This window comes from Canis lupus, chromosome 8, assembly GCF_048164855.1.
Source record: "Canis lupus baileyi chromosome 8, mCanLup2.hap1, whole genome shotgun sequence".
Taxonomy (NCBI): domain Eukaryota; kingdom Metazoa; phylum Chordata; class Mammalia; order Carnivora; family Canidae; genus Canis; species Canis lupus.
In genome coordinates this window covers 66,655,415-66,667,430 of record NC_132845.1, presented here as the reverse complement: position 1 = coordinate 66,667,430, position 12,016 = coordinate 66,655,415, and the positions used below count along the sequence as shown (strand labels likewise).

The window sequence follows — 12,016 nt, the reverse complement described above, 5'->3', positions numbered from 1 at the left end:
ACCCCTGACTCTGGCTCCTGCAAAGATTACCAGACTCTGCCTGGTCTTTAACACAGCAGCCACAGTGAGCCTGTACAGATGGGAAAAAAACAAAACCTTGACATATTATGATCAAGTTATAGAAGAGGACAAAGAAAATTCTAAAAACTTCCAGAGAGGGGGAAAATAAAATACTTACAAAGAAAAGAGAACTCCACTGGTACTAGATTTTTTTGTTAGCAAAAAATATGAGAAATTTAATGGAGGAATGTACTCAAAATTGCTTGGAAAAATTATTTTAAATGTAGACTCCTGTAGCTAAGTAGCACCTAAAAGGGATCCTAAAATCCATAGAGACAGAAAGTAAATTAGTGGTTGCCAGGGGGTGGTGGGAAATGGAGAGTAACTGCCTTCCAAAAAAAAAAAAAAAAATGAAGACAGGAATGAAAAAAAGAATGTGATATTTTTGAAATAATAATTCAGAATACAGCATTGCCATCCAACCAAAAGAACTTTGGAAAGACAGTGGAATTTAAAGCATGTTAAAACAGCCCTGGCAATCTCTATAGTTCCATTGCTGTGTTACACTAATATTAAACTAATCAGAAATTTTTCACAGGTTGGAAAAGATTATGACACTCTTTCTAAATATTCACCAAAGGTGCCCCCAGCTCCTTCAGCCAGAGCGTATACCAGTCCTTTGATCGATATGTTTAATAACCCAGCAACAGTTGCACAGAATTCGGAAAGGATAAAGAATTCAACAGGTAAGAAATTTATTTTGATCTCTTTTTAAAATACCCTTGCCTGGGTGGCTCCGTCATTTGGACATTCAACTCTTAGTTTCAGGTTATGAGCTTTGGCTTGGGTTATGATCTCAGGGTCATGGGATTGACCCCCGTATCAGGCTCTGCGCTCAGTGGGAAGTCTGCTTGAGATTCTCTCTCCATCTGCCCCTCCCACTGCTCGTGTTTTCTCTCTCTCTCAAAAAAAAAATCTCTAAAATGAGCATGATTAAAAAATAAAATACCTTTTTAAATTTTTTTAATAAATATTTTGGATAAATATTACCCTGAAGTAGAGGTAAAGAAACGTGTATGGTAGCACACATTTAACATTGCCTTGTTGAAACTTATACTTCAATAAATAAAGGTCTGGATTTAATATAAAACCATAAGACATTTTGTAAGTGACACATTTCTTTGGCAAATTCTAATTGCATATGCTGATTGATGTTTACATAGAGGAAATGTACTGTTGAAAGATGTTACATTTTAAAATTAGAAATAATGTACAAAGAGCCCCACCATGTGCCATATTTGGCAATTATAATATTTCTTTTTCAATAAAACAAACTATAAAAGTTCACATGACAAAATTATGGCTATTGATCTTACCAATAGGCTTAGTGTGAATTACAATCAGTGCTTTTCATCTCTAACAGAGAACTTCATGCTTTCTGGATGCTGAAGTTTCTTAACTTTGTTGATGCTTTTACAATAAATCAGGACCAGTTACTGTTTACAGAGATTCCAGGCATCTTTGCTTAGGCTCCACTCTGTGTAGACAGAGTCTTTGGGACCCAGAGACCGCCCCCCTCTCTCTGTAGAGTATCTCACAGGCCTCAGCCTCTTGGGTATGAAAGTTGTGGCAATCAAACCATGTGCTAGAGAGAGCCTACAGACTACAGCATTTGCAGCTGCTGAGTGAGATCCAGAGATAAGAGTTTCAGAATGGCAATTTTGTTTCTTTGGATTGGCAAATATCAGCCTGTGCTTCAATTGAGACAAATGCACAGCAAGGTACTTCATATAGTGCGGTAGACTGTGGAGTCAGGCCATCTGTATCCAGGGCTGGCATGCTAGTTGTGATATCCCAGTGAGTCACTGCTTCTTCCCTCAGAAGCTGTGAAGCATTGAGAGTGTGGACTGGCATGTAGGGGAGGGTTTAGTAAACGTACTGGTCCTCTCCACATCCTTACTACTTCCTAGATGCGATGTTGAGCAGTTGCACAGTGACAACATCTGCATTTCCAGTCTCCACTTATTCTTTGTCATGGGCAGTGGGGTGTGAGTTGATGCCCATTTGGGGTCCCTGTTGGGAGAGTAGGGCAAGGAAAGCATCAGACCCTCTGGATGTGTCAGCTTGTCTCTGGTTAAACCAGAGTGCAGTTGAAGCTTAGCACACACAGTGTCCTGTCTGCCTGGAAAAGAGAATTTAGCCACAAGGGTCCTCCTCAGTGGAAGACCTCAGGCGGGATTCTGCTTCTGCCCCTTGCAGTCCCTGCACATCAGGGCAAAGTCTAAGGTGTGGAAATAAAACGCATCGGAGTTGCAGTCGGAGTCCTGGTGGGCCACAGTGGATGGCTTTCTGGAGTTTGCTTGTTTGAACTTGTTACCAGTCCTTGAAAAGTTCTCACTGCTATGTTCATTTTCAACAGATTCTTCAGATGATCCTAGTTTACAGCGATCAGTTTCTGTTGCAACTGGACTCAACATGATGAAGAAGCAGAAAGTAAAAACCATTTTTCCACACACTGCTGGCACGAACCAGACCTTGCTCAGCTTCGCCCAAGGAGACATCCTCACATTGCTCATTTCTGAGGAGAAAGATGGCTGGCTTTATGGAGAGCATGATACCACCAAAGTGTAAGTCTCAGGGCACATGCTGTCCCCACAGCAGTCAAGGCCGCCCAGTACTTCAAAGAGCTACCATATCTCCTTTTAGCCACAAATTGTCTTTGTGGTCATAGTAGCATTTTTACCAAAGGTAAGTTCATAGTTTAATTATGGTTCTAGTTTAGTTAATTGGAGTGACTCTGTCCCAGACTATTTTCTGTATGTCTGTGTGTATATAAATGAATTCAGTATTTAAACAGATGATATGAAGTCACCTCTGAAAGTAGCTTAAATAATTGTGTTCTTTTTTTAATGACTTTGGATTTCTCAAGAATAATCTGCACATCAAATGGATTTTATTAAGATTTAGGTTATAAATAGTTTAAATGCCAGCGTTGTCATTTCAACCAGGAGTATGTGCATAGGCCTTACTGTAAGCTGGTTAAATTAGTTTTCTGTGTAGATTATTCAGCTATTAAATGAATGTGGAAAAAAGCCAAAAAGGGAATCCAAATAAAATGAGTGCTGTATATAAAAGACACATTGTGTGATGTGAAAATCGATTGGTCTGCCGCTGAGCCGCCCCCAAGCCATTCTGTAGTGTGCTTACTGTTCACTTGTCTGCTGCTGACCCCACAACCAGGCCTTTTTTTTCTCACTCCTCACCTGTAGGAGGGGCTGGTTCCCGGCATCCTACACAAAGTTGCTAGAAGAAGATGCAAAGGAAGCCATGAGTGTTCCCACACCGAGGTAGGACCTGACTGTGGCTCTCTTTTCCCAGTGACAGAAAACTCACTTTTGTGGGTTTTTGGGTTGTTGTTTTTTTTTTTTTTTTTTTTAAGATTTTATTTATTTATTTCATGAGAGACACAGGGAGAGAGGCAGAGACACAGGTAGAGGGAGGAGAAGCAGGTTCCATGCAAGGAGCCCAACGTGGGACTCGATCCCGGGAATCGGGGATTAACCCTGAGCCAAAGGCACTCAGGCATCCTGGAAAACTCACCTTTGACCTCATGTTTTTGGGCATATCAGAATTCTCTTTAGATGTGTAGTTACCCTCCAGGGAAACCTCCAGTCATATAGTTGTATACTGAAGGGGACTGTTATCCCCTAGTTGTTCCCTTTGTGGTTTCTGCAGTGGAGACACACCCCATACTCTGCCCCTTACCCCCCATCATCCCTCTGGAACCACTCACTCCCCCAACCCATAACTAGTCACTAAATCCAAGGTGACTATCATCACCATCACCACTTGGGGAGTGCCAAGTGCCTTACACTAACTAGCTCATGTAATTCTCATAACAACCTATGAGGTAGGTCCTTACTTTAAAATTGAGGACACTGAGGCATGGAAAGTTGGAGCCAAGGCTGGAGCCTAGGGAGGTCTTTCCAAGACCTAGTTATGAATCTTTATATGTATATCAGGTAGTTGTAGTTGGCTACCCCATGGGTCCTCTGAAGTGACACATCCAGGGGTACCTGGGTGGATCAGAGGGTTAAGGATCCCGCTCCGTTTTAGCTTAGATCACGGTCTCAGAGTCATGAGCTTGAGCCCCACATTTGGCTTCAAACAGGGCATGGAGTCTGCTTAGAATTCTTTCTTTCTCCCTCTGCCCCTTTCACCTCTCTGGAAGGAAGGAAGGAGGGAAGGAAGGAGAGAGAAATGATACATCCAAATCGTACTCCTCATCTTTACCGTAAATTGCTTCATCCTTGGTGTTTTCCATTTCAAAGAAACCCTGTAATCCATCCAGCTGTCCCTGCAGACCTTTAAGCACCACGCTTGATGCTCCCCCTCCCGCACCAAGTCCTGTTCTATGTCATCTGTGTGTCCTCAGCCCTGACAGAACAGCTTAACTGCCACTGGGCCAAGGAGTAAGACTAGATGTCATGTTTATGATGTTAAAATGCTGAGGTGTATTGTTTTGTTTTATTTTCCCCATATCTGAAGTGCCCAATATTTTTGCTAAGGCTTGTGCTATAGTCTTCATTTTCTTATAGATCTTCTTAAGTTAACCAAGAGACAGCCCTTATGTAAGCTAGTTTTTTGTTTTGTTTTGTTTTTTTGGTGAGTGTACATTTATAAACTAGTAAAAACATTACGATGATTTTTACAAAGATATATATATTGTGTGTGTGCATGCACACATTTTGTAATCTCCCCTCTCACATTCTGTTTGCTTGTTAATCTATTACAGTTCTGGCCCTTACGCTATTTAGGATATTTGGGATTCAGAGGGCAAGATCTTATATGTAACTTGTATTCTCTACTTGTTGATTGTTAGCCCGGCACCCGTGAGAAGCATCAGCACAGTGGACTTAACTGAGAAGAGCAGTGTTGTCATCCCCCCACCAGATTACTTGGAATGTTTGTCCCTGGGAGCAGCTGCAGATAAGAGAGCAGATGTTTCCAAAAATACATCTACCTTTAAAGCACCGGTGTCCAAACCAGAAGCCTCATCTCCTGTGAGTGGAGCTGCAGCGTAACATGCTATGTTCCCCCACCCTGAACGACAGCCTAGGGGTGTGGGCTTTTGTCCCATAAGGAATGAAGGTGGTGTCCCCAGGGCTGGATAGGGACTGGCACTTTTCTGCATTCCCTTCTTGTCACATAACCATGCAGCTTCCTTAATTTCAGTCCTTCTGTTTGTATTTTATCTGACAGTGTAGTATGTCAGATAGTATCAGGTGTGAATCTCTCCTCACCTTTGGTCCTGGCTGCAGTCCATCAGTCACCTCATCACTTTTTCTGCATTTTCTTCAATTTTCATACTGTTTCCTAAAGGAAGGCTTTCAGGTTAAAAGTAGTAACTGTATCTTTGTGTCTTCAGAAAGTGTTTAATTTGCACCAGGGGCTGGGTGAACCCCATGTCATGTACATTCTCTGTAATCCTAACTAACCCTGGAAGAAAGGCCATAGAGGCCATGGGCTCCCAGAATCCCTTCATTCCTGTGGCAACTGTGTCTGCTTAGTGCCAGTCTCTGGTGTGGGTGCTCAAGGTACAGAGATGAACAGGACCAGTTCATGGCTCTCTTGGAACTTACATTCTAGTGATGGGAGGCAGACAATGAGAAATAAACAGTAAACACAGTGATGGAAGCTGTGCAGAGAACTAAAACAAGGTGAGGTGAGAAAGGGATAAGGCGACAGCTAGGATGGATGTCACAGGCTTGCGTGCAGATGCTTATGAAGAAGGCATGCCCTGGGTTCCCACCTGTGAAAGTGAGAGGAGGGGAGCAGCACTGGGCAGGGGGAGGAGCTGGACCTTCAGGGGAACCAAGCCTTGATCACTGACATCCAGGGTGAGAGAGCTTTAGCCAGGGCAGTTTCCTGAAGAGCCTGGACAGCCGAGGGCAGGACTTCTTACAGCCTGGAATCAGTCCCTCAGTCCTGAAGGGGATCTGGGCAGCACATGACCATGTCTGCACCCCCAATGAAGAGACACTGAAGCTGAGACCTGAATGGCAAGGAGCCCATCATGTAGGGGTCAAGGGGCAGAGATTCCCAGATAGAAGGAGCAGAGGAGGGCACGTACTTGGCATGCTTAGAGAATGAGGCTGAGATTCCAGGATGATGGAGAATCGAGAACGGGATGCATGTTCTCCTTTTTTTTCTCAGGATAGATTCTACCATAAAGAAGGGGAAGGATGGAGAAGAGGACACGTGGTGTGTGGGCAGGAGCAGGGAAGGTTGTGAGCGGGAAGCCATGGACATGGGCAGAGGTGCAATAGGACACGCAGATTGGGAAGTTCCTGAATGAGGATGTCTACTCTCGGTGGGGAAGTGAGGGCCTCAGCAGAGGGGCTGGGCAGAGCGAGTAAGTGTAAAGAAAGAGAATCTGTGAAATGGGTGTTCTGAAGAGTGAGAAGGTACATGTGCTACAGAATACAAGGGTCATGCCGATGTCTTATGCCTTATGCCTTATGATTTGGGGTCATGATTTAAAACAAAGCCAAGCAGTATGGTTGTTTCTCCAGCAACATGCGGCTGCTCCTGTGTAGACAAGAAGTAATTAACTAGTTGGGGGTTACCAGGTGATGGTGCAGGAGGAGGAGCAGAGAGTTCTGGTGTTTGCGAGGGTGAAGCTGTGGTGTCCCAGATCCTGGAATTCAGCCTAGGCCATGAAAGGATCTGGAGGTGGGGGGCGGTGGGCAGAAAGGAGGTGCAAGGGGTGCCAGAACTTCTGCGAAGCTGCACAGTTGCTAGAGTGCAGTGGAAAAGGAGCCTGGGAGGTGAGGGTCAGAGAGTAGGCTGGACTTCTGGGGGGCTATGCTGCTGAGCTTTGTGCCCAGGGCTGCACAATTGGTTAGGTGGCACTAGAGGCTGCCCAGCCCATGCCCTTGCCAGCTTCCTCCTAGAAACACCCCTGGGCACTGTTCATGGTCCACAGGCAGTTGGAGCAACGATCCCAGGCTACTGTTTTTTATTTTCTGGTAATTGGGTGGTCCTTTCTGTAGTGCATGCAGAAGCATCTCCCTGCTTCTCACGGAACGTGTGGCTCCACAACTCTACTGGTGGCCTTTGTTCAGCTGTGAATGGTACATGGGTGCGGTCCCTGGATTAGGTGGAATGGGAACTCTTAAAAATGTGCCCTGTGTTTCAGCATGAGCCTTCAGGTGTTTTGGAACATGCATACCTCATAAGCTGCAGTGCTGTGTTCTAACCCAGGAAATGCAAAGTTTTGCAATGTCACTCAAAAATATCTTTGGCTTCTCAGATTAACACACTATACAATATATTGTTTGCACCTTTATCACTCCAAATACAGAACTGCAAAAATTATTTTCAAAAGAATGACACACAGCTTTGAAAGTGGAGCTTTTCCATCCTATCATCATGTTAATAGAAATTACTTGGAAGGACAAAGATATCAAATGCTGTTTTATTAAATGCCCTAGTACATTGTAAAGTAATATTCAATTCACACTCTTTGGAAATGATCTTAGGCATTTCAAAAATCCTTAAAATTCCTTTTGCTGGGGATGCAGGGGTACTTAGAACTGCATGTGACAGAACTCAGGATCCGGAAATACAAAGTACACTGTTCATTTTTTATTTTTTTCTGGTTGGCAGCATTGTGGGGTTTTTTAAAATTTTAATTTAAATTCAGTTTGCCAACATATAGTATATATGTTATCACATCACGTGCCCTCCTTAATTCACATCACCCTGTTATCCCATCCCCCACCCACCTCCCCTTCAGCAACCTTTTGTTTCCCAGAGTCGAGTCATGGTTTGTCTTCCTCTCTAATTTTTCCCCACTCAGTTTACCCCCTTCCCTTATGGTCCCTTTCGCTATTTCTTATATTTCAGTCAGCATAATACCCTCCAGTTCCATCCACATCGATGTAAATGGTAGGTATTCATCTTTTCTGATGGAGGAGTAATAATCCATACACACACACACACACACACACACACACACACCACATCTTCTTTATCCATTCATCTGTCAAAGGACATCTCCGTTCCTTCCACAGTTTGGCTATTTGGATATTGCTGCTGTGAACATTGAGGTGCAGGTATCCCGTAGTTTCACTACATCTGTATCTTTGGGGCAAGGTACAGTGTTCTGGTGTGACTTGTTTGTAGGACCTTCTCCTGTTTTTGTTTGATTTCCAACTTTTAGGGAAAAAATCAAACATATATAGAATTGGGAATAATGACCTGGGGATGCCTAGGAGCCTGCTTCTCCATCTGCCATCTCTGCCTTTCTCTGTGTGTCTCTCGTGAATGAATAAATAAAAATCTTTAAAAAAAAAATTAATAATGACCTGGTCTCTTCATCTCCAGCTTTGACAATTGTCAATACATTTACCAGTTTTTTTCTTTTTTTAAAGATTTATTTATTTGAGAGAAAGCACAAGTGTGTGAGTGGGGGAGAGGCAGAGGCAGAGAGAGAATCCCAAGCCGACTCCACAATGAGCACAGAGCCCAATGTGGGGCTTTTGATTTCACAACCTATGAGATCATGACCTGAACCAAAACCAAGAGTTGAACGCTTAACTAACTGACTCTGCCAGCCAGGTGCCCCCCAATCTTTTTTCATCTTGCCCCTGGCCACTGCCACATCAACTTGATGCGAATTCCAGACTTCATGTCATTTCATGTATAAATACCTTAAATATATTAACACCTTTTATTTTTATATGACCATAATACCAATCATCATATCTTTAAAAATTGACAGTAATTCCTTAATATTATCAACCAGTCACTTCATATTTTTTATTGTCTTACTAAAAATTGAACAGTATAGTTTGAATCTGGATCCAGGCCAGCTCCATACTTTGTAAATGGTCACTGAGTCTCACGACAAGTGTTTTAGTATCTAAGGTCTACCCATCTCTTTTTCTTTGTAACTTATCTGGAAGAACTAGGTTATTGACCCTGGAGGGTGGCCCCAGGCTGGATTTTGCTGCATCCATATAGCGTCCTTCACCACATTCCCCTTTCTCCTATATACTCAGCCTGGATCAAAGTCAGTATTATTTTGTTTCTTTGCCTGTTTTGTTAGAGCATTTCCTCTGTGGTGATGGCTAGTCCATCCAGAGAGAAACCTGTCTGGCTATCTCTCCTTTTGTGATATTAGCAGTTTTGATAAGGACCACCTTATACTATTACTTTAAGACTGTGTAATATCTTTTTTTTTTTTTTTTTTTAAAGATTTTATCTCTTCATGAGAGACACGCAGAGTCAGAGACCTAGGCAGAGGGAGAAGCAGGCTCCCGGCGGGGAGCCCAATTCAGGACTCGATCCCAGGATCACAGCCTGAGCTAAAGGCAGAGGCTCAACTACTAAGCCACCCAGGTGCACCTTGTGTAATATCTTTAAAGATAAAAGAATCTTGCCTCAAAATCAGAGTTAACACAGAAATTATAAGTGAAAATGCTGACATTTTAGCCAACAGTCTTATTTTAAAAAACATTTTAATTTTCAGTGTTTTTCCCATGTCAGTAAAGCTTTATTATGAAAGCACTGATGCAGTTCTTAGTATACTGAATAGGATACATTGAAAAATCCTGTTTTTAAATATCAAGATAGTTAAAAAATGATATTGCTTAGCATTTTGCAATTTAAATGAGATCTAATTTTTTTTAAATATTTTATTTATTTGAGACAGCATGAGAGCGAGAGGGAGAGAGAATCTGAAGCAGACTCCTGAGCATAGAGCCCAACGTGGGGCTTGATCATATACAACTGTGAGATCAGAGATCTAACTTTATTTTTAAACCATTTGGCTGGATCATAATAGACTGGCAGTATAAGGAGCCTGCCCTGAAAAGTGCTGAGACCATCTAGTAAACTGAGGGGTTTGGACAATACCCTAACATCTTACTCATCCACACATAATTAGGCAGCAGCTTTAGGCATACAACTGTCTCCTGAGGGCCAGGATGGGGCTGCTCACATCACGTGTGCACCCGGTCCATCCTGTCCCAGGGCTGCCTCCAGGCAGAGCTCCACACCCCAAGTCCTCTCTCCCTACCATGGGCCATATCCACTGATCAGTAACCTAAAGCCTCCCAACAAAGCCCCAGACCTGATGGCTTCACCGATGATTTCTGCCATACAAAGAAGGGCTAATACCATCCTTCTCAAACTTTTTCCCAAAAATCAAAGAGGAGGGAACACTTCCTAACTCATTCTGAGGCCAGCATCATCCTGATAACTCTGGTCAGTCCCCCTGTTTGTTTTGCAAGCCAGAAAGCTTTTTTTAGCCTTTCAGTTTAGCAGCCTTTCATGTTTGGTTTCATGTAACATTTAAAAGCTCCAGATACCTAATGAAAATGCCTCCCTTGTGGGTTCCAGTGGTGATTTTAGTTGTCATTGATTTTATGAGTGTCAGAATAATAAATGATGTTGACTTTTTTTTTAATTTTTATTTATTTATGATAGTCACACAGAGAGAGAGAGGGGGGCAGAGACATAGGCAGAGGGAGAAGCAGGCTCCATGCACCAAGAGCCCGATGTGGGATTCGATCCTGGGTCTCCAGGATCGCGCCCTGGGCCAAAGGCAGGCGCCAACCCGCTGCGCCACCCAGGGATCCCGACTTTTTTTTTTTTTTTTAATAATTGAGATCTTCCATAAAAAGGAATGTTTAGCACTTCAAACAGGTATAGAGTGTGTACCTGCAGTGAGGTCACATAACTTGGGAACTAGTGTTCCTGTGGCAGCAGACGCTGGGACCAACCATACTTTTTTAAAACACAGCATGTGGCATGTGAAGGTGTGCTGCATAGAAGGGATCTTTGGATCACAAACCTTCACACTGGAATCCATCCATTGAGCATTGACTGACAAGCTACCATGGTCCAGGGAAACAAAGAGGAATAAGACCAGCCTAGGAGTTGAGTCCAATGAACAGTATGCTTTATGTTTTACACATAAAAGATGCATGGGGCAAAGAGGCAACAGAGAGGGGAGGGGAGGCTTGGGCTCCGGCGAGCACCAGAGGAGGCTTCTTGGAGGCAAGCATTTGAGCCAAGTTCTGAAGGAAGAGCTCTGATAGATGTGTGTTTTGGGAACCCTGCTGGCTGGGTGTGGTCCAGGACCACAGCCAGATAAGTGGTGGGATGAATAGGCCCAAGAGAAACACACCCAGCCAGGATGTCTGGGGTGGATGTCATCCTTCCTCCTGGGAGGTATCTGCAGGCAGCCTTGAAGGTGTGCACTGGAGCCTCATGACAGGGCAGGAGACTGTGGGTCATCCAGGGGGAGACAGGGTGGTGGGAATTGTGATTAGTGAAGACAGGAATGTGGTGACAAGAGTTATTCAAGAGGTAAGAACTGACAGAGCTCGTGACCAACTGGTGTAGCCTAGTTGGGAGAAACCATTGTTGTATCTTAACTCTGGAAGCAGTTCTGGTTTGCTCGTATAAATTTGGAGCGCTCTCTCTTTTTTGGGGGGGGGAGGGTGGGTAATTTATGTAATCTTGAGGTCCAGATTTTTGACTTGTGAGCATTTTTCAAAAAGAAAAACATGCTTATCTCCACTTAAGTTACAACCCATAGAAAAAAAATTGGGAGATTCCAAATAAGGTAAAATAATCAGGGTCCTATAAATATGATTGTATTCATTAAAGACCAGATTACTTTATGGTTTTTTTAAAGTACCTAAAACTTGAGATACCTTTCTTCTCACAAAAAGATAAAAGTTTTCTTCCATGGGTGTTTTGATGTCTTTCATGATTTGTTTACTATATTAAACTTAGAAGGAAGTAGCTTTATGGTAAAAATTTGTCTAAAATTCAATACAAATAATCAAATTGATAAATTATCCCATTCTTGAGACAGAAGTAATGATGCTCTCAAATTAACATTTATCTGATGCAACTTAAGTAAACGGGTGAATTTTTTTTTCTTTTTTTTTTTTTTAACTGCAAATGGTAACATTTGCTAAACAGATGCTGAAAT

General features: G+C 42.9%; 1 protein-coding gene across 6 annotated transcripts in view; it reads left to right on the top strand.

Moving 5' to 3' along the window:
* The window catches only part of BAIAP2L1 (BAR/IMD domain containing adaptor protein 2 like 1), an 87,237-nt gene that overhangs the window by 67,149 nt on the left and 8,072 nt on the right, over positions 1-12,016 (top strand). For 3 of the 6 annotated variants that reach the window (XM_072836997.1, XM_072836993.1, XM_072836999.1), the window contains 4 exons: positions 599-746; positions 2,420-2,627; positions 3,270-3,347; positions 4,883-5,063. In XM_072836997.1, coding sequence (XP_072693098.1) covers positions 599-746; positions 2,420-2,627; positions 3,270-3,347; positions 4,883-5,063 — 615 coding nt within the window. The remainder of the gene's footprint in view (positions 1-598; positions 747-2,419; positions 2,628-3,269; positions 3,348-4,882; positions 5,064-12,016) is intronic. The other 3 variants (XM_072836998.1, XM_072836994.1, XM_072837000.1) reach the window with 2 other exon arrangements.